General features: G+C 41.2%; 1 protein-coding gene across 2 annotated transcripts in view; it reads right to left on the bottom strand.

Annotated features, from left to right (window-relative positions):
- The window catches only part of LOC116045250 (protein disulfide-isomerase TMX3-like), a 37,127-nt gene extending 16,577 nt beyond the window's left edge, over positions 1-20,550 (bottom strand). The window contains exons 1-12 of one of the 2 annotated variants that reach the window (XM_031292773.2): positions 20,431-20,549; positions 20,114-20,171; positions 19,423-19,462; positions 15,657-15,780; positions 14,794-14,839; positions 12,191-12,271; positions 11,610-11,709; positions 11,316-11,393; positions 10,867-10,933; positions 5,320-5,418; positions 2,134-2,191; positions 1,879-1,932 (exon numbers count right to left, since the gene is read on the bottom strand). In XM_031292773.2, coding sequence (XP_031148633.1) covers positions 1,879-1,932; positions 2,134-2,191; positions 5,320-5,418; positions 10,867-10,933; positions 11,316-11,393; positions 11,610-11,709; positions 12,191-12,271; positions 14,794-14,839; positions 15,657-15,780; positions 19,423-19,462; positions 20,114-20,171; positions 20,431-20,464 — 839 coding nt within the window. In that variant the 5' untranslated portion in view covers positions 20,465-20,549. Of the gene's footprint in view, positions 1-1,878; positions 1,933-2,133; positions 2,192-5,319; positions 5,419-10,200; positions 10,287-10,866; positions 10,934-11,315; positions 11,394-11,609; positions 11,710-12,190; positions 12,272-14,793; positions 14,840-15,656; positions 15,781-19,422; positions 19,463-20,113; positions 20,172-20,430 lie in introns of those variants that run through there. The other variant, XM_031292774.2, reaches the window with a different exon arrangement.
- Positions 20,551-22,694: the final 2,144 nt, after the last annotated feature.

The following is a 22,694-nucleotide window of genomic DNA, read 5'->3' as shown; positions in this document are numbered from 1 at the left end:
AGGGAGAGGGATCCATCCTCAGTTGCTGTTCCTGAGGTTTCTTCCATATTTTTCCCTTTAAGTGGGCGGGGGGGAGAGAGTTTTTCCCTAACCAAAGCGAGGGTCTAAGGACGGAGGGGGTCGTGTGCTGTACAGATTGTGAAGCCTCGAGGGAAAATTTCTGATATTGGGCTTCATAAATAACATTGACTTGCTGTGACGCTCTGTAGAGTTGAGGAGAACTGCAGAATCCAGTGATAATTCTCGGTGTTCAGCACTTCGAATGGCATCTTTCACAATACATATTCAATCAATTGTAAACATAAAAAGATGAGCAGCTTCAAGATGTTCTTTCAACAGGTAAAACCGCCTGAAACCTAAAGAATCCAGGTAATTTATGGATAGAAAGTCAAAAGGTTTCAGTTTGGGAAGAAGCTCTATGTGACAAGGCTTTTTCGTCTGGTGTGCAGCAATGGGCACATAAAAGACAATGACTGGTGCAGAATTTCAACCCAACCCACACCCACTTACTGATGAAATCAGACTTTCTCACAAGTGCGGTTTGCGCACATGTAGGCATGTGCCTTTGTTCCACACACACACACACACACACACACACACACACACACACGCTCCCTCTGAGATCTGCATTCATTGTTCTGTCAAAATGCTATAAATGGTGGATGAGCTGACCGCCACAAAATGTATTACTGCATCAAACTGACTCCGCTCATCCAAACGTCAGTCAGCACCATATGATCTGTTGACTCTATGCGCTGCTGCCGCCCACCGCCGGGGGCGTCACTCGAGCTCGTGACTTGTAATTACAAGTAACGTTTAGATGCGTCAGAACACTGCAGGCATCTCTGATCTCAGTGGGGATTCTCAAACTCAAAAGTCTTCAAAAAATATATACTGCACAGAGTAGTGTGGCAGATAGTAGTCCAAATGCTGATAGGGATCTGTGTAATTCAATCAATCAGTCCTAATGGGGGCGCCTGGAGAGGGAGAAACACTTTGATCACAGCAGTTTGAGATACTACTCTTCAATGAAAAGCAGAAATCTATCTGATGGAAGCTACATGGTCAATGATGGGGCACAGTGCGGAACTTAAGCACACAATAATGATGAAAATGTGAGACTTTTTATTTTAATTTTTTATTAATCCTTTTAAGGAAATCCTCGTCGCCAAGCCGCCGTACCGGGAGTGATCAGAGATAAGGGTCAGCTACAGAACAGCGATATTAAGAGCTGATTTGGAGTCACGCCACTCCAGTTAAGCATGTTTGCTTTAACCCGTGTCCTCCAGCTAAAGGATGACCTGCCTACTGTACTTACTAAATCATCCTGCTGTACACATAAAGCAATTGTTTCAGGAGCCCTGTGTTAAACATTTTGGGTGTCTGTGTTCTTGCATCATCTCTGTTTTGAACCAACTTTCCTTCCGACCTTTCCAGTCCACTAACAGCGAAAATAACAAGAACAAATTTGTGAAATTATACATTTGAAGTGCATGCATTTCCTTTTTGTATACTGTGCCTAGTTTAATTGGTTCCTCTCCAGTAAAAGAACGGGTCGAACAAGGCGGTATGTAACACAAACACCCCATCTCCAGTTGTTATTGCACAATTGGAGCCGGAAAAAAACATAAAATTATGCATTAATAAAAAACCGAGCTGAGATTTTGACTGACAGCTGAAAAGAACACCTATATTTGGAAGCTGACATTTTGCATAATTACCTTTCTACTGAACGTCAACGAGAACAGACGTGCCCCGACAAAGGAATAAACTTTGCTTGTGAATAGACAGGCGGCGCTCCCCAGTGAGTGCACCATCCTCGAATAAATGTATAAATTGGATATTCATCTTTGACCTCATCGTGTATCCGTGCCTTACCTGTTAAAATGTTCCCTGTATTCCTTCGCCACCCTCTGAATCAAGGCCTTTAATCTAAAAGCAAATGAAAAGAGTGAAACACCACATGAGTGGGGAGTTTAACCTTTATTTAGAACGATGCCTGTAATTTGTGGGAAGATCCAAACAATAACAGCAAGTCTTATCTTTATCTGAAAGCCCTGCACTTGAGCGCAACTATAGTGGTAACTGTTGGGAATAATTTATAGGGCTTTTTATTATTTGTGTTCTTTGTACCTGCCACTCTCCTCTGTGGGGTCCTTCTCATCGATGACTGCAATCGCGACCAATTTGCCTGAGGTGGCAGACAGGGATTACAAATCACAATTACACACACACACACACTATAAGGTGGAGAAGACAATGACAAGTCAGATAAGAGGCTCTGAAGGAGACGAATCACCTCTCAACCGCGGGAAAGAAAAGAAAGAGGCAGCGAGAATGCTTTATTCATTCATCACTCAAACATTAAGCTAGCTTAGGCTTTCTACTTGGTTGAACAGGAAACAAGTGGTCACTTTCTGGTTGAAGAGCTATTTCAGGCCATTCAAAACCCAAACCCACGACACGACAAATAGGTCTACTTAAAAAATAAAACTGTTACACAACTTAAAAAGGTCTGTTATTCAGACTTGTATTGGTTTGAGGCCAGAAACCCTTTGTCGCTGGGATGAGAGTGCCAGCCTGCCCCCTGGTGGTCACAGATGGTTGCTATGTGGCAAGGTTGAGGTTACGTAAAGCCAGTGGACAGCCCCGGTGGTGAAAAGAAAAGGAAGAAGATTTCACATGCAGAGACAGATTGTTGTATAAGATGTGGGAGAGGAAGTTAAGCCACATAAACTATTTTTTTTAAATGTATAACTATGTTACAGTGCTACTGTATATGAGAATACTAGCAGCCGTTCAATGTGCAATATTCACCTACCACATAACATTCCTAAAATAACTTTCATTGCATTGTTCTGCGGCTGTCGGGGGGGCGGGGGCATTGTGCAGTGAACAATAGTTTATTTTACTTTGTCTTTTTTCTGCAATACTTCTTCATGTGAAAATGTGCATAATCTTTGTGGTGCCTAACTAGCACTAACACAAAATCCATTGCTGCTGTAGCTGCATCATTCCTTTGTATATTGTCAGAAAAAAATAGATTCATTCTGCAATGTTGCTAAACTACGGGACCTCTAAGCCTCTAAGTGTTCTCGACTGAAGGAAATGCCACAATCTCAGGTTAAAACAAAGGGGACCGCTTTCTCGTAAGTCACCGTTTATAAGTTACTTATAAGATATAAGTTAACTAATGGCTTAAGTTTTTATTTTCGCCTTTTTTTGACGGATAAGAGTATAGAAACGGAGCAGAGAGAGAGGTATGATGCCAAGGCTGGAATCGAACCCAAGACGTTGCAATTATACGTGCGCTATGACCACACGGCTTCCAAGGCGCTCCCTAATGGCTTAAATTACAGTTATTGGTAATGGTTACTGATGATTTACAGATCAATAAGCCATTCCATACAAACTTGACCAGTTTTTATCATTTCTGTGCAATAGTTAAAATGCTAATAAACTGTACGCGTAGGTTTTCACTTTCTAATAGCTAGACATCAAGTCTATGAAGAAACATTTTAATTACGTTATTTATAAAAGGATCACAGGCTATAGTTTCAAATTATTCTGGTAAAAGCTTGAAGAAAGAGCTGTTAGCACTCACAACCTTCACTGTGAAGTGAAGTAATCACATTTACAAGACATCCATCTAACAACTTGCACGCATCATATTTCTTGTGTCTTAAATCCAGTGACGTTATGCAGAAAGTTTGATGCCAAAAGCTACCATTTCTATTGGTTTTTTGGTGTGACTGACATTCTTTCACTGTGCATTTGTACAATATGTTGGATGTTGTTAAAAGTATGCAGTGTAGTCTTTTAAAGGGGTTGTTTGTGATAGACATACTATCCACTCTCTGCCCCTGAGGAACAGCCTTCCAATGTTCCTGCACACCACAAAAAAAGTGTTGTACTGGGAATCTGTCAAATAGATGCTGTTTTTAATACGCCACTTATCCTTACCTCTGTCTGTGTTCTGTCCCTTACGTTTTGACCCATAAATAGATCTAAATTACAGCTTGAGACTATTTATTGATTTTGGTAACACTGGTGTAAACATGGGGACATAGACGTGTGTGGGATGAGGCTTTTAGAGCATTAAAATGTCACTCCACCACCCCGCAATGAGCCCAAGGGCATGGAACTTGACAATTGATTGAAAAGGCTTTAGAGACAAGGCTGGGAGATTCTATACTGTTTTCACAAACGTACTTCGATCTAAACTCTAAGTTATTGCACCACGGACTGTGCTGTCTTTAATTAGTCACATAGTGTTTATCCAATTAAGGTGCTTTAGAGACAATTTTGTGTTCAGAACTACAAACTGCACATTTGGTATAAATGGGTTAAAAACTGACTGTAAGCAGCAACAAATGTAAGCAAAATCCAACCGCGGAGCGTCACTGATCTCAGTCAGCTGCACATAAAGAGGTAAAATACTGCATCTAATATTAGAAAGCACAGCTTTCTCTGCACAGAGCATCAATTTACTGCAGTTTGAGAGCCAGTTTGTATTTCACTGTGCTGTGGGAGAGAAAGTGTGTGCACATTTGAGCAACTTGGTCTACGTCTAGAGGGAAGTGACTTTCCTATCATAGCCCCGACACACAATTAACATTGATATTGTTACAAGGAAGATTCGACAAGAGCAGCTCTAAGATGTTTGATGTTCAATTATGAAGTCATCGTGTGGTAGATTTGATATTCAGGGGTGGGAAGCTAAATATGAGGGGGTTTTGAAATGTGTGACATAGCATTAAAGAGGCAGGCAGAGTAAAGCTGTGTGCTGATGCACTTTTCAAATGATATGTGCTGGTAATCATTCCATAATTTAAAAAGATGTTGACTATTGACTTTGGCTCCATAATCATTAAAGAGTAAAATGAGCACACAAGAAATTGAATCTACACCAAAAAAAAAAAAAAAAAACACATTATGCTCACGATTACCAAAAATCACAATTTATAAAGTTTCAAAATAAAATGGAGCTGAAACAGTAAGTCGATTGAGCGGCAGAGAATGAATCTGCAACTATTTTCCTAGTGTCAGCTTCTCAATTATGTGATCATTTCTTACATTTCTTTGTCTTATGTGATAGTAAACTAATATATATTTGGGTTTTGGGCTGTTGGTCAGATAAAACAAGACATTTGAAGATGTCACCTAGAAACTTGGAAAAATATCTGATTGATAATGAAAATAATAGTTTTTTGAAGTCCCAAAATTAAACTATACCCATGTAATATGATTGCTATATAAATATGTTATTCGGAAGAGTAAAGAACATATTGTGGATGACAACTTTTATGCATACGCCACCTGTTTCCCCGAGCTCATATAGTGTAAAGCCGTCAATCTGAAGGTATCCTTGGAAGCGCTCCTTGTTCACCCACGATGACAAACTAGCATCTTCGTACTCTGCAACACAAAGAGACAGAATCTTTCAGAAGCAGAAGCACAAAGTCGATATTCAGGACACAACCTGTTTATATGAAAACAGCGTATTGGTGCCTGGATTGGAAGAAAGATCAGTGTTTACCAACTGTACGCTCTCTAGGGAATAAAGAGCGGGACACGAGTTCAGCATTCATAGACAGAGGTCAGTTAAACAATGAACAGAAATGGTTTTGGGGGGCTGAAACAGCCAATGGATTGTGAGCAGATTGGGAATCAATCCAGAGATAATCAATCAAATGTATCAGTTTGGGTGTCAAGACATAAATGAAAGGGCCTTTTGTTCAGTCTAGATTGTCTACAATAAGCATTCATTTCCTATTTATCAAATAACCGGTTGTCAAGATATTAAAAAAACAAATTTAAAAAAAATGCAATTTTCATTCACAATAGATGCTGATGATGTTTTTGTCTGGGATGCTTGCTAACCTAACCTCATTTTCACAGCTATTATGCCTTTCGGTCTTTAAAAAACTCTCCACGCGTCCGTACATTCATTTTCAGGACACAGTTTTGGCAGATTTTTTTTTACACATTTGGAGCGAATGCATAATTCAATAGATGCATTAGGCAACGACAACAAAAAAGATAGTGTAACAAATAAATAAAAAAAAGAGAAAAAGTAAAATAAAGGATTGCTTCCTGATTGTGAACCACGTGTTGTTGTAACTTTAACATCTGGAGGCAACATGCAAACGGGAACCAGCATCTGTCCCTGGAGGGTTTAAAGCGGGTGTAGCGAGGCTGCTTAGACAACGCAGTTTTCTCCGGCTGAGAGAGGCTACGGGATGCTCATAATTGATGTCAAATGTAGCTGGGACCTCATTATGACATGTTAATAAGTTATCATGACCTTTCTGCTACTATTACAGAAATTACAACCACACTGATGACTTTAACATGGTTCTTAAGCTGCTCCCCTAAACGAGCTGGGAGCCTGACGACCTAAAACCTGAACACGCTTTTAAACCCCCGATGTTGTAGCTTATAACAGACTCAAAATGACCTTAATGCAACGCAATCTATTTCTCAGTGTTGCTGCTGTGCAAAGGCAGAGTCGTTGTTAAGGTTACTGACTCAGTCAGTCAGTCTGGTAGACATTCCAGAGAGTTCGTTCCACAGATGTTCTGGCTTTATAGACAGCATGCAGCTGCCAGAAGCGAGAGAGCGAGAGAGCGAGAGCGAGAGAGAGAGAGAGAGATGAAGGCCACATACTGGGATCGTACAGCCCGATGAACCTCTACACTGACTGAACCTGCTTCACCTTGAAACAAATTAGAACTGCTCTCTTCCTGGGTGCCAACCTCACAATCACCACACTGCCCTACAGGAGCCTGTCAGCCCTAGAGTTCACACAGCGGGAGACAAGAGAGAGAGAGAGAGAGATGAGGGGCAGGAGGGGGAATAAAAACAGACAGTAGGTGGAGTAAAGGATGATCCAGTGTCAGAGTTTTGAGGGCAGGGAGGACGCAGCTCTGACACGTTTCAAGGATGAAGGTTAATGGCACATGGCACAGAGGACCTCCGCGATCAATGCAATGCAAAACCAGATGGAGAAACGTAGAAGAAAGGGAGAGGAATAGGAAATAATAACGATAATTCAAATAGGGTGAGACCCAGATGGAGACAGAGGATGAAAAGATTGGTGAAAGCAAGCATGTCTCGCTTTCTTACTATATACAAAAAGAAAAACCTTAAAAGATAAACAATGAAAATGGTTGAACTAGTTGCCAAAAAAGCAACAGTGAGGGATGGGAACTAGTGTGGAAGAAAAGTCAAGGGATCCACAAAGTTATTACAGAATGTAGCTGGGACCTCAGTTCATCCTTTGGGGACGATGAATGTTTCCAAGGCAATCCATCAAATAGTTGCAGAGATATTTCACTGGAAAACCACAAATGTGAACAACATGGTTAGTCTGACATGCCAGACCCACATCAAGATGTCGGGTCTGGGAACTCACCATTGGCAGGGCTCAATCTGAGGGACGAGATAAACGGTTGTCTTTCAAATTCCCTCTGCACGCAATAGGATAGCGCTACAACCAAGCAGAGCAACGAAGAAGGTTGCGGAGCTAGTTGATAGATTACATTTTTGCCGTATCCAGTCGGCAAAACTCCGAACACATCTTCCTTTTTTAAGAATGACTTCAGTGCTGTTCTTTGTTCTTTTCTCAAAGAAAAGCTTAACTTCAAGTCTTCCAGAGTCACAGCCAAAGCCGATTCGAAAGACCGCTGTTTGCCAGCAGCAGCAGCCATAAGCCTGCCCACCAACTCTATACATGATGTGATTGGCCCGGCCAGAGTTTGGTTTTTCCAGCATGCAAGCCAACAGAGAGCTTGAGCATTGCTAGATGACCCTGGCTGCAAATTACATTTTCTGCCGCTAGGGTGCGTCTAGATTTCTAGGCTACAACATGGTGGCACTAGAGGAAAATTCAGGGGAAAGTCCGTAAGATTCATCCTCTGGGGACCATGAATGTCCATCTAATGGCGTTTTTCCATTACATTGTACCTGCTCGATCTGCCTCGACTCTACTCACCTTTTTTGGTTTTCCATTATGAAAAAAAAGTCCCTGGTACTAGCTAACAGGTACTTTTTTTATTATCACCTCCGTCGAGGTTCCAAGCGAGCTGAGGCGATACCAAAAGGTGATGTGAAAACCTGCAGACTACTCATTGGTCAGAGAGAATCGTCACTAATCACTGCGTCATCATTGCTAGCGACAGACGGGGGGTGTCCTGAACAAATCCGCCATTTTTAAATAGTTTAGCCAGCGGTGGTTTTTTGTTGCTGCCTCCAACATCTTTTGAAACAAAATGTGTCTTCTGGCTGTGGCAACAGCCACATGCCGAGAATCAAAAACAACACACCTTCGACGTTCTGTGTGTGTGTCGCGTTAGGTCACGGCAGTTCCCTGCAGCATCGCTATGACAACCAGCCACGCTTGCCTCACCCATGAGGTGGTACTAAATCTGCAATGGAAAATGGAGGACGGCGCACCGGGTCGAGTCGAGGCAAATCGAGTAGAGCTAGTACCAGCAGTGGGTAAGCGCCATAATAGTTGCGAAGATATTTCAGTTTAGACCATGGACCGACAGACCTAAACTAAAACTAACTGACGATATAACTGGATTATGATACAGTGGGGATGTTACATGTGTGGGAAATAAGGTCAAAATTTCACCATGCCACAATGACCTTGTCGTCTTTGCCAATTCAAATAACCGATGAACTGAATACTTTCCATGTGTAATGTCACAAAATGTCATTAGCACGTTACCATCTCTTTAAGTGTGATCTCATCTTGTCACTGCATTCGTGGACCATTAATCCGCCTGTCATTTAAGTGCTCCCAATAAACACATGCAAAACAGTGCTACCTCACAGTTATGTACCTTTCCATACAAGGAGTGGCGAGGCCAAACCATAAACCACTTAAAAGATTACCGGGTTTTAACTAATGTGTATCAACACTCAAAAACATTCCTGGCGAGTGCAAAAAATCACACTGTGTAGACAAACATACATCCTAATTATACTTGTCTGTCTTCTCACAGCACTAACATGTAGCCCAGTAGATTTCACTGCACATGATGAAGCACAATAAAAATGCAGACCTGTACAGCAGTATGAAACTGAGAAGTTGAGTTATTAAATATGTATGAGCCTCTGTGCTGTACCATATTTTAACAGAGCTCTTCAAAAGGGATGCTGCCGTTTGTGATGTGTACTAAACCAATCAAAGCCCATCGATATGTCAAATATCATTTTACACAAAGCGAGCGGTCGTGTTTGGACAGTGTGGCTTCGCTTAATGGCATCTATTGTTTAAAAACAGAGTCAGAAGTCAGAGCTGCGCAACAAGAACAGTAAATGTGCTCTGAATTTCTAATACGTATTTGGAATCTGAATAACAACATACATACGAGAGGGGAGGTGATAAAAGCCTCTGTAGCTGGTAGATAAACAATACAGCTAATAAAAAATATAGTATGTGTATGTTATACATCCACACACTTTAATAAACGTCATAGTGTGACATAAAAGTGTCACTGGGTACCTATGCAAAGGTTTAGCCAAATAACATCAGATAAAAAGTGACATGAAGAGAACCTCATGCAAATTGAGTGTCAAAAAAAAATAAATACACAGAGGCGCCTCAGTTTAATTTATACCCTAATCTGACATCCAGTCAGTGGACATTCAGTGACACCAGTCCTCTGAGAAACAGCTGGAAAGACACCAGATGCTAAGGACCACATATGGTAAAAAAAAAAGGCAAACTACTTTCTCTAATGGGGTAATTTCTTTCTTGCCGTCATTGCAGGTAAGTGCATAATGAGCTGTGCTATCAAAATTTTTCATCCATTTTCACCTACAATAACCAATAATAATTAGAGCGTTTTCCCTCGACAATTTCTACAGGCTTGAAGGGGAAGAAGAAAGGAAGGAAGGACACTTTCATTTTGCCATGCTGCTACCCTTCTCACACCTTGACACGCTTAACATGCCGTCACCATGGCAATGCTAGACATTTGCCACATCCTCCGTATCAAGGTCCTGGAGGATTCTGCAGTGTGTGGAGTTTTTGTCATTAAGATCTTCTGTGGCGAGCCTCTCCTGTTGCGATTCTGGTGCAGGAAGCCCCCCTTCTGTAATGGTCAGGTGGAGCAAACGGATATGAACTCGCCGACAGTGGCGGAGGTGGATTTTGTTCTCCGGGCGCTACACCGGGCACCGGGCCTGCCCAACAGCCACTACTGGGGCCCGTTTGTGTTGTCATTGTGCCTTGACGCACTTCCTTTCCGTTTCCGCCTCCCAGCTCGGGCCTACAGCAGCAGCAAAATACAAGACATCATGGGGGAATGTGGTGAACTCACGTTGTTGCGGTGAGAACAGAAAAAAAAGCAGCTTCTCTAAACCTCTGTGTCACTATGATTCTTTTGCAGAGACTCGACGGCTGCTTCAGTGACTCAATTCTTGGCTTTAAATGACTGTATATACAGTACCAGCTCTGCACTGGTTTCTTTGGCCTCAACTGTGGTCTCTCACGCCCATCCACCCTGGCCGGCTATGTATGTCCACCCAAAGACAAACCGCCACAACATCACTGGCCTCACCGCACACACACAATAGCGGGCAGAGCCCTGGGTGCTTTATGATGGGCCAGGCACACCATAACTCAATGTGGTGAGGAAGATGAAAGAACAGCAGCAGAGACCAGAAAACTAGAGGAACACAGCTAGAGAAAATAAGCATTGCAGCAAAGGAAAGAGGAAAAAGTCTGGGAGCAGTACACAGAGGGCACCCTACTGGCCCCTTTAACATGTTCTTACGCCTTTTCATGACTAATTGAACAAAATTGCCCCAAGATAACAGTGGATGAAGACAGGGTGACACAATACTCACCATCATAGGTAAAGTAGGCCCCATCCTTAAAGACCACAACCGCAGGAAGCTCTGGCAAAGTTACTGACTGTTGAAAACACACAAAATAATTTTAATTCAAAACCAAGTTCCATATATCATTTTTACTCTATGAATGTATTTGCACCTGCCGAATGTGGGACAAGACTGTTGGCAACAGAGCTTTGCAGCAAACGGTGAAACGTATACTGTTTTGCATAATGCAAAGACAGCATGCAGGCCTGGTGTCTGTACGTGCAAGTGTGGGAGGACAACTAAAAGAATGCAATTATTTACTTTAATCTAGAAAATACAGCATGGAAAGAAACATCAACTGGTTGCGCACCACTCAAGAGTATCAATAACATAGGATGACAAAAATGTTTTTTTTATTATAAGTGATTTTAGTATTTTTCTAAAATTCAAAAAGGGATGCAAATTCAAAGCGTTACCTCTGGAAAGACTTCCTCTGGAGCCGAGAAGAAATAAGTGTAGACAATGAGCTCAGAGGCAACGTCGTTGTACTTCTCCTGCAAAGCAAACGAGTCTTTCAGCATGGACACAGTAGCTTTCCAATAGATCAGTGTCTAACAGTTGTAAAGGCTTGTAAAGTCACTTCAAGTTATTACACACACAACCTATTCCTTGTTGCAACAGCGGCAGAGTTTCCTTCATTCGATCAATACACAGTTTTAGCATTGTAGCTCTGAACAAGCTGGGTGCTTACAATCAAATCTGGTGCTTACTTTGAGGGGAGACTCCCCGCCGACATACACAAAAAGCACATCATGTCGTTTCATCATGTGCTCGAACATCTGCTTGCTGGGAAGTGACCTGACGGCCGGTCTGGAGAGGGAAATCAATCACACACACACACACACACACACACACACACACACACACACACACACACACACAGGTTAGTTCATTTTAACAAGTGAAATCACATTCAGTACAAAAATGGCACACTAATGCAATCACTGATGCAAAAAACTCCAACACTCTCTTCTTTATTTCTGTGCCGGTGGCACCACCCAGTGGAGACAACTTGCAGCCCTGAATTCCGAGCCAAGCTTTTGATCAACCCCTCTGTCACGGATCTAGCTTGATTTCCCTCAAGGAGTGGAAAATCTGTCAGGCACAGTTGATACAGTGGCCTAAACTGGAGCATCAGAGGGGGAAACCCATTGAGCTATAAAATAAATATGGCCTGCAGTGATAAGCTTGCTTGGATGGTTCGTATTAGTACAGCTGTGAAATAAAAGGAAATTTTATGTATTCATCTGTTTCATGTCATTTGTTTTTGAAGTGGTGATTGAAGGCTTACCCTGCCACCCTGTTGGCAAACTCTACAATATCATCTTTTGTCCTTGGTCCCTTGTAATTATAGGCAAGATCACCCTTTAACCTGAGGAGGAGAGGCAAAAGCAAAAACAAGGTGTGAAAAGCTGAATGCTAAATGTGAAGACATTCATGTGAAAATAAAATGGAATTCAATTACATGACATTGAAATTTGCATTCAGCATATTGGTTTGTCTGGAAAAACCACATTCAGTGAGCAAAAGGGAAAGAATAATACAATAGAGGCAAAGCACAAACTAATGAGTTTGATTAATCAATGGAGAAAAACATAATCAGCAACCATTGTGGCATTCAATTATTGTTCTTGTTGTTTAATCAAGCAAAAGTGGCAAATATCAACTACTTCCAGCTTCTCTAATGTCAACATTTGCTGATTCTCTCAGTTTTATACACTCCTTGGCCACTTTGTTCGGTACACTTTTCTAATCATGGTTAGGTATAGACTCCCCTCGGCCCCCAGAAAAGGCTGAATTATTCGTGGCATGGATTCAACAAGGTGCTGAACATTGATGCTGCAAATCTCCCGTTCTACCACATCCCAAAAGGTGCTCTGTTGGATAGACTACCAACAAATGAATAACTATCATTGTAAACAGAATATATTTGGATATTGGACACCTGGGACTCTGGTTCTTTACATTTCATAGACTAAACAATTATTAAACAGGAAATGTTACGCCGTTATCTATGCTCTCGTCAAAGCCACCAGACTCTATTGACAAAATAGTAATTTTACCTCACAGAACACAGGAGTTGCTGGTCTACCGCTGCCTCGATCGGTTAGTTTGTTTGTGTTACTGCGTGACTTTGGTGTTTAGGAACTAACAAACAAACCAACCAACCGATGTTCTGTGAGGTAAAATTACTGTTTTTGTCAATGGAGTCTGGTGGCTTTGACGAGAGCATACATAACGGCTGTCTGACGGCAAGGTAAAGCTGTATATATAATATAGCGTACACCTAAACTGATACTGATTTTGTTTAGGTGGCTAAAATACGCTTAGCTGCTGCCCCCATCAGCAGCAGTAGATTGTTTAGCTTGAGTGCGTGTCCTCCTGACTGCTTTTCCAAACTGGGGGAGTGCCAACCGCCATCTACTGTGGTTAAGTACCTTTTACAACCCAACTTCAAAAAATCCAAACTATCCCTTTAAAGTCCCTGCCTGACTTCTGAGCCTGGCAACAAGTTGTTCTGATGAAACAGCAACAAAAATGCACCTTCATCACAAAGGTCAACTTAATCTAAATCTCGTCCTCTCATCCTAAATGAAAAACAACAACAAATGACTGTCACTAATTGAGTTTTCAGCCAAAGAAACTGCTGGAGTCGAGCTCCTACAAGAAGCAGAATGCATTAAGGATTGCCAAGGTTGCATCAGCCCACAGAGCTTAATGAACTCAGGGGGAGACGGAACTCTAAATCAAGTCTCCTTCTGTCACCAAGGGAGGTATCTTGTGTTCTTCGATGGATGTTTCATCACTTGCTTGGTTTAATGTTTTGAACCCTGCCGTGATCCTGTGGCAGCTTCCCAAATGAGCTTGATGAAACTAAACGGGGAGCCCATTATGGCAGTGTGCAGATAAATGATTCTGTTTCACATACATAGAGGAAAGTCTGCTTTGGAGTAGGATCATTTCTCTAAAGTCAACATGAGTTCTGCTGCCGAGCCACTGGCGTCTACCTAAATTCATCAATTTTATATGAAAAAATAAATACCACTTGCACTTCAAGAAAAATGAAATGTCACATTGTTCACAAGGGGAAACAACAATCGAACACTCTTGATTTGTTAATCAATAATTCACAAGATATACTTAAGTGATTTGGGACATACGTGAGAAAAGAAAAATATAAGAGGCTAATTTGAATTGCTAAAGCTGATTTTAAACACAATTTATTCCCCACGCAATGTATAATTAACAGCATCCAGGAGTGCCAAAAAGACCTAATACAATTTAAGCCCAAAGAGTGTGAACAGTTTGTCACTTAGTTATGCCTTAAGGAAGCAGCAACAACACCTTGTTCCCTCCTGAATAAGTCATTTAACGGTATCTCAACACGCCAAACCTCAAGGGGAAAAAAAGACAACATTGGGGTAAAAGGATCCTGATAATAATACACTACAAATTGAAGTAAAGACATTTATATATAGTATAATATAACACCAAATTACAGCCTCAACAATTACTGTAGAGTTGAATCAATGCCTATCGGACACAAGAGCTTAACAAATACTTAACACTAGAGGCACAGAGATAGTGAAATCTGCAGATATATTGTATTAGACCAATTATGATTCTGTGTCCAGACCCTGTAGGTCGGTACAAAATTCAATAAGCCTTTTAATCTTATATGGATTTTTAAAGCCTATTCAAAGCTGCACTGCGTGGTAAAGAAAATTACAGCAATTTAAAAAAGTATATAATGTATGATTACACAAAGTTTTAAATCAAAGTAAAACAGTCATCTGTGGCTTTTAAGTTCAAAATGATCTTTAATTTAAATGAAAGTTGAGACAGGGGTAGGTTGAGCTATATCGGATGTACGAAGCTTAAATTGTCACTTACAGTTTTATTGTGGGGTAACCACGGACACCGAACTCTGATGCCATTCCTGCAACATAGAAAACAAGTATATAGCAAAACAATTATCCTGAGAACCATCTTTTTCTTTAAAGGTTTTAAGTATCCTGTTCTCATATTCTCTTTCTTGACGATAGTTAGATGAGAAAACTGATAACACTCTCACGCCGCAACAGAAAATACAAAGGCAGGCTAAGCTAAGCGAATTGGCTGTTAGCTGTAGCCTCATATTTAAGGGACAGCTAATGAGAGTGCTATCATTCTAACTCTCATCTGAAGGGGACGTGTCCATTGTCAGCGTCATTTCCCCACTTCCCATTCATTCCTATGGGAGCAGCCGTGCAATGCATTTTGGTAGCGTCGCGGGGACTTTGGAGAAGCAGGACGTCGAGTCCACTACAATCTATTAAGTGCATTTCCAAAAAAATTTGACTATTCCTTTAAAAGTCCCATGAAATATAAATAAGGTTGCAGTCTGTCAATCAATGTTTTAAATGATGTGTGTCCATTGATTACTCCTTAGGCACGGCGTGCATAATTTAATGGATGATTATTGTGTATTTACTCATAATACTCATCTTTCTCTGTATGATTATTATGGCAAAAATATATCATAATATTGAGATATTGTGATAAAGTCACAATAAAAAAAATAAAAAAAAAACTAAATACACCTATAATATTGTTTATGGGGCTTTCAATAAGACCGGAAAGCCTTGTCACATACATGCATCATCTTGTTGTTCAACAACACAGTCAATTAGTTTGATCTATCTTTGTCTCCAGCACATGAAATAATCACCTGGGGACAAATAGGCTCCAAGGGAAGACCTTCATCATTTACTCACCAGAGTAAGCAGTGGCATCCATCTTTCCCACGCGGACCGGCGACCCAGAGCTCTTCAGCTCGACTCCCACATCATGCCATACTGGCTCGAGTTTTTTACAGTAGCCGCACCACGGCGCATAGAACTGAAAAATGTTCAGGAGAAGGAAGCAATTTTTAGATCATGTGCAACATATTGTCACCATTATGTTTTATCATTATCTGTACAGATGTTTTTTTTTTTTTTTTTTTTTTTTTTAAACAAATAGAAACATTTTCATTTTTACATGTTTATTTCCATTTCATCTTACACCAGAGATACTACATTGTCACTACAGCTACTGCATTGACCAAACTTTCACCTTATTTGAAAGTGGGACTTTCAACATGCCAACTAGATGAAATACTTGGTAGTGGTGTTGTTGAATGTTATGTGCTAAAATAGATTTAAATGATTGTCTTGCCTCTTTGTGTATGTCCTTGAGCTTTAATTGTGCTGTGTTGTTGCCACTATTGTACTGAAAGACTACCTGATATTGTGTATAACCTCTGGAATGGATTCTTTACAGTAAGTACAAAACAACAACAATGGAAACATTCGAAACTTGAGACGTACTGTTCGTGGCAGTAGCTGGGTTCATTTGAATGCACTGATGCTAATTAGTATCAGATGAAGGGCTATTTAGGACACATCTTAAACCTGCAACAACTGATTTGTTGTGAACACAACATTGACATATCTTTAAGTTGATACGACAAACAGTAACTTATTTACACATCCAGCAGTTAAGGAGCAACATTATCATTTATTTGGAGTCATGTTTGTGTCCACTTTGCGAATGCAAGCCTATTCACTCCAATTTTAGCTCCGTTTTTGGTAACGGTTTGCCAGACCTTCCTCCACAGCACTGCGGAGGAGAGTCTGGCTAGTCCACACAGCATTCCGGGATGGGAGAAAAACGTGCTCGTCATGGGCGGCGTTAAGCGCCGGACGGAGGCACTGTAAAATAGCCTCGGGAAGGAACTTGTTTTGGTGGAACATGTGTACATTCAAAGGTTGTTTTAGTCGTGCAACAGAAAACTCAGATTGGACAGATAGTCTAGCTAGCTGTCTGGATTTACCCTGCAGAGATCTGAGGAGCAGTTAACCATAGTCCTCAGAAATCCACCGGACTTTGAAATTCCAACACAAAGAAAGCGGAAGGTAAAAAAAGTGAAATCCGGCTGAATTTCCGGAGGCAACGGAGCAATCCCGGAAGTGGAACATCGTGGATATAGGCTATGTTTTTGGTCTCCACCAACTCCTGAGGGAAGCATCTGTCTCTTTAGCTGCTAAATGCCCCACTATGTTCACCAGCTAATCGCTAACTGTGTCTGTCTGCTGTTTGGTGCTGAGCAGGTATTGTATAGTGGGTTTATTGTCTATCGTTTTGGCATTTTGGTTGCTAACAGACTTTTTTTCATTCATTCAAACCTTTATTTAACGAGGATAAAAACTCCTTGAGATTACAAATCTCTTTTGCAAGAGTGTCCTGGCAAGTGGCAGCAGCGTGGTTTCAAAATAAATACAAAGACAGTAACAAATTAAAAACATAGACACACTTTCACTCATCATATTCAAACAACATTGTCAAAAACAATTATGTCATCATAAAAAATCTGGGTCCTAAAACAATTGAAAAACAATGACAGACAGACCGCCTTTCTGCAAGATCCTTTAGAAAGCCTTTAAAAGAACAAAATGAGACCAACTCCTTCAACTGTAGTTCATTCTGAAGCTGATTCCATGCAGATGGTGCTGCAAAATTAAAAGCCTTTTTACCAAAGTCAGTGCGGGCTTTAGGGACTGACAATAAAAACAGATCCTGTGAACGCAAGTGATATGTCCCTGCAGACCTCGGGAGGATGTAAGCATTCAGATAAGGAGGAAGTAGTCCTAATACTGCTTTATAAATAAAAAGATGCCAGTGCATCCAACGCCTGATTGAGAGGGAGAACCACTCGACCCTTCAGACTACTTCTGCTAATAACAGGAATGACAACAGCGGTGAGACTAGGGGCCCTATCTTGCACCCGGCGCAGCGCAGCGCAAAAACCCGACACAAGTGCCTTTGCTAGTTTAAGACCGACACAGTTGTCAATTTCCCGCCCAGCGCCTGCGTCGTTTAAATAGCAAATGCACCTGCGGTCATCTTTGCGGTCATCTTTGCGGTCATCTTTGCGCCCATGGCCATGGTGGTCTTACAGGGAGGTGTGTTCAGGTGCTTTCTTGGCGTATTGCTATCTTGAGGCAGCGGGAAGTGATCGCGCCATTGACCAACAAAAACCTGCTCTAAAGTCAATAGCGCAGCATTTCATTATTTTAACAGCGCATTAGTAAAATGTGCCTAGGCTCAAGCACAGCGCACACTATGCTTGTTACACACACAGGGAAGCGCAGCAGCACACAAACATGCAAAAGATTACAAATAAAAATATTACGCTGCAAATCCGCCATCATAATAGCAATGCGCCAAGGTACAAACGCACCTGGCTTTTAAAGGGAATGGGAGATGACCCTCTGATTGGTTTATTGCATGTTACGCCCAAAACACACCTATGAATTAATGAAGACACTAAGTACAACTCTTTTGAACCATGCGCCCGGCGCACGGACCCTTTTTTCCGCCGTCAAACTAGCAAAAGTGGATTTGGACACGCCCTAAACCAGTGGTTCCCAACCTTTTTTCCTTGGCGCCCCCCCCCTACTTATGTCTAAGAAAAGCTGAGCCCCCCCTCCGAAACCGAAGTTGAGGTAACTTTCCCTTACTTTCTTTTTTAATACAGAGGAGTTATCAGCACTTTTATGTTTCTCCGCCATGTTTCGTTCATAAAATAGTGATGCCGTGGCGGCAGGAAAAACGAGGATGATAGCAGCTAGCAGCTGACTGATGACAGCAAGGGTCCCAGGTTAAGAGGTCCCGGAGGTTTGGCCTACTAAGTAGCCTGCCTACAAGTTTAAGCGAGAACAAAAATATATAGTTTTTATACAGACTTTTGTATACATTATATATTCTAGTGTATTATCATAATTTGTTTAACATGTGCAAATATTTTTTTTTTTTTACCTTAACCTCAACCCAGATAAAGACTTGCGCCCCCCCTGTGATCTTTGCCGCCCCCCTTAGGGGTCCCCGGACCCCAGGTTGAGAACCACTGCCCTAAACGCACATGCGCCATGTGCTTCACGCCGTGCGCTTAGATCGTTAAAATAGGGCCCTAAACCCTATATGTGCTTTAAAGCCAAAACTATTAGACTAGGCTGCAGAGTTGGCTGATAAGGCTAATTTAGTTCCAATTTGAACTTTGTGAATTGAATTGTAAAGTATTCCATAATTACTCAGTTCTGAACACAGAGTGTGTATGAGAAATGTATAAATCATATAAAACCATTTGACACAGTAATGAACTCCTGCAACCCACAATAGGAGTGAAAGCAGCTTTGGTGCTCGAGCTTGATTTGCTTTTATGGACCCAGACACAAACTCTGATATAAACCCCTCCGAGCCCCCTGGCTTTGCCTGGCATGCATGACTTCTCATTCTCTAATCACAAACACAGAGGACAGTCTGCACACCCCCTCCGGCCCCCGCCCTCCTACATCCCACCACGACTGCTGCCACTTCCGCAAGGGATGATCCGGACAGTGGCGTGCTGTATATGAAGTACAGCATAGCTGAATGGACCCAGACTACTTTATTTGTGTGTGTGTGTGTGTGTGTGTGTGTGTGTGTGTGTGTCAGACTCACATCAACCAGCCAGATATCATTCACTCTGGTGTCTTTAAATCTGTCAAAAAGAAGAACGTTAAATAAAGTTAACCATATGCTATATACTTTATACTGAATGACTCACATTACAAGATGTGTACTACATATACATGTATGTAAAACATAAAGAAATAATGCCAGAGCAGACAGAAGAACAATTACTGTTCAAGTTATGTGGATGTGAGGGTAATAATCTTAAAGAAGCTGCAGAAAAAGCCCCCCTACAGTAATTACAAAAAGAGACTCACAAACACAAAAACACAAGAGACTAAATCTCTACAGAATTCCCACCACAGGCATCCAATTAAAAAGCACTGTGCAACTGGAAACCTGAGATGAAATCATGGTTTTTTTCTGCTTTACACAACCCTCTGTTTAATTACAATCATGTAGCACTTTGGAAAAAATGGGATGAACCCTTAAAAATATGGTTAAAATTGCATTAAATGCAAGTAAAAAAAAAACTTGATATGTTTCTCCTCTACCAGAGAAGAAGTAAGCACTGAACTAAACTCTGATTTGTACCATTGTACCCACATCAAGGCTGTTGGTAAAGCGTTATTCGGTAGTTGCATTGCATGAGCACATAGACTGTATATTAATGCATGAGCACGTTATAATGTCACAGCAGCAGGAAGGTGAAATATTGAAGCAGGGGTGCATCACTTACGTGTCATCTAGATCTTCAACAAATGCAAGCGCGGCCGAAGACAGGAAAGCCGCTATGACTGTAACATTAAGACAGGAATTAAATCGCACAACATGTTATTTTAACGTTAACAAGAGCTTTACAGTCTCTCTTCTCCAGCCCTCCAGCCTAAAACCTCATGACTGAAGCATCCACAGGCTAAAGCTCGTCCTGCTAACACGAGCATCAATTTCCCTTCACAGTTTCGACAACAGGAGCTTTAAGGGTCATTTTAACAGATGCTGTGATGACAGGTATGGTGTAGCATTAAATGTATATGAATAAAAAAGTGAACGTACCGCCATAAATGAGGGAAGCTTTCACTTCTGCCATCGCTTCGAGTGGAGACAGCAAGCAGGAAATACAGATGCTAAAATCGAGCGAGTCTGCGCATGCGCGGGGTTACGCAGACTGCCGGCTGCTTCAGACACCAACGGCTGAACATTTGTTCATAAAAATGAAAGATTATATTGTGTAAAAGTAATCATACTATCAAACTATTTTTTTAATTATTATATTATGTTTAATTATTTATTTAAATTCAAATTCTTGTTTCCCTGTCTCATAATTTTGGGTACATATATTTGAATGTTTTTCAAAAAAGATTGACAAAACGGCTGCATATTAACAAAATTAAGTTGTTTCCCATATTTTGACTTTTTCAAACATATGAGAGCATTTTGTTTGAACCAGGAGCTAAAAAGAACATCATAAGAAATTAATTTAATTTATATTTTGCTTTTATTTGCAATCAATCATATCTTTTTCACACAATAAACTGTATGTAACTGTATTAAATTATGACACAATGATACTATAACTATAGCATAATTGTTGATACTCACCACAAGGTGGCGCTCTAAGATCATTAAAACGGGCAACTGTCCAAATACACTGACTATGTCCATTACGTACTGTAGGTACGTTTAGTAATACTCCATTACAAATACAGTCCTGCATTCAAAATAATACTTAAGTGTTATTAGCTAAATGTGCTATGTAGGTATTAAAGTACTCCACATCTACCACCGTCTGTGAATTGTGTAGCCTATGTGTCCTGTGGCCCATCAAGTGCAGTACACACAACAGACACAACATGGCAGCTTCATCATATACCAGGTGACCCAGAAACCAACCAATACAATATAAACTGAAATAATAAATGTAATAAAACTAGATTTGGTAAGACTAGGTAATGATGCAGGACCCAGTTTAGCTGATTTACTTTAGTGGCACAAATGTATCAATTTTCCAGTTGACATGCAGTGAACCCAAGGGCACATTCAATCAGTTTCCGTGTTGAACGACATGTTTCCTCTGAACGGTGTGAAACAGCGTGCAACGGCTTTGAAATATGTTTTTTCTCATTTGGTGGGTTGTCTACCTATCTTTTATTGGCTGTGTCACAGGTGATACCCAGTCAGCAGAGAATGTATGTAAACTCTTCTTCTTCTTCTTCTTCTTCTTCTTGGGCGGCTGTGGCTCAGGTGGTAAGAGTGGTCGCCTACTGATCAGAAGGTTGGTGGTTTCAATCCCTGGCCCTGCAGTTCCATGTTGAAGTGTCCTTGGGCAAGACACTGAACCCCGAGTTACCCCTGATGTTGCGCCATCGGAGTGTAAATGTGTGTGAGTGTTTATCTGATGAGCAGGTGGCACCTTAGCCTGTATGAATGTGTGTGAATGGTGCCTCTTTGATAGCCATTAAGACAAAAGCACGATATAAATACAGTACATTCTTCTTTTTCTTTAGGGTTTTACGGCAGTTGACATCCCGTGCGTACTGTAGCTCAGTGGTAGAGTGGTCGCCTGCCAATCAGAAGGTTGGTGGTTCGATCCCTGGCCCTGCAGTCCCATGTCGAAGTGTCCTTGAGCAAGACACTGAACCCCAAGTTGCCCCCGATGCTGTGCCATCGGAGTGTAAATGTAAGTGTGTGAATGTTTATGTGATGAGCAGGTGGCACCATGTACGCCAGCCTCGGCCACTGCGTATGAATGTATGTGAATGGTGAGTGGTTCCTGTACTATGTTAAATCGCTTTAAGTAGTCATTAAGACTAGAAAAGCGCTATATAAGAACAGTCCATTTACATTACTGCCTCTTACTGGTACTAACCGTCAGCTATTATTATATCCCATTACAACTATTAATTAAACCGGGGTTTTTCAAAAAAATCTTCTATGGTGACCCCACTACCAAGCACATCTTTGACCCTGATTTCCTAACTTTTGTAGTCCTGCAACCATGACCCTTCTTATACTTGCTGCATGAAATCAGGACATGCTCCACTGTTTCCTTCTCTTCACACTGACTGCAGTGCCCAGTTGGGTGTTTTTTAACCCAGAGCTTCTGAGGCCCCTGAGTGTTTGGGCCCCCAGAGCAGGCACCTGTTTTGCCCTGTTGGTAATCCAGCCTGGCTCATTAAGCAGGCAGAATGGCCCCTGTTCTATCATTACATGTTAATATCTAAATCAATACATGATTGTTATTATTACTGAAGCACATGTAAGCAGCAATTTAATGTAGCTGTCAACAAGGAGGGACTGCTATTTTTTATTTGACATAT

The sequence above is a fragment of the Sander lucioperca genome, chromosome 23 (genome assembly GCF_008315115.2).
Source record: "Sander lucioperca isolate FBNREF2018 chromosome 23, SLUC_FBN_1.2, whole genome shotgun sequence".
In the NCBI taxonomy this organism is placed as follows: Eukaryota; Metazoa; Chordata; class Actinopteri; order Perciformes; family Percidae; genus Sander; species Sander lucioperca.
Note: the sequence above shows the minus strand (reverse complement) of the source record. Positions and strands in the feature narration are given on the sequence as shown.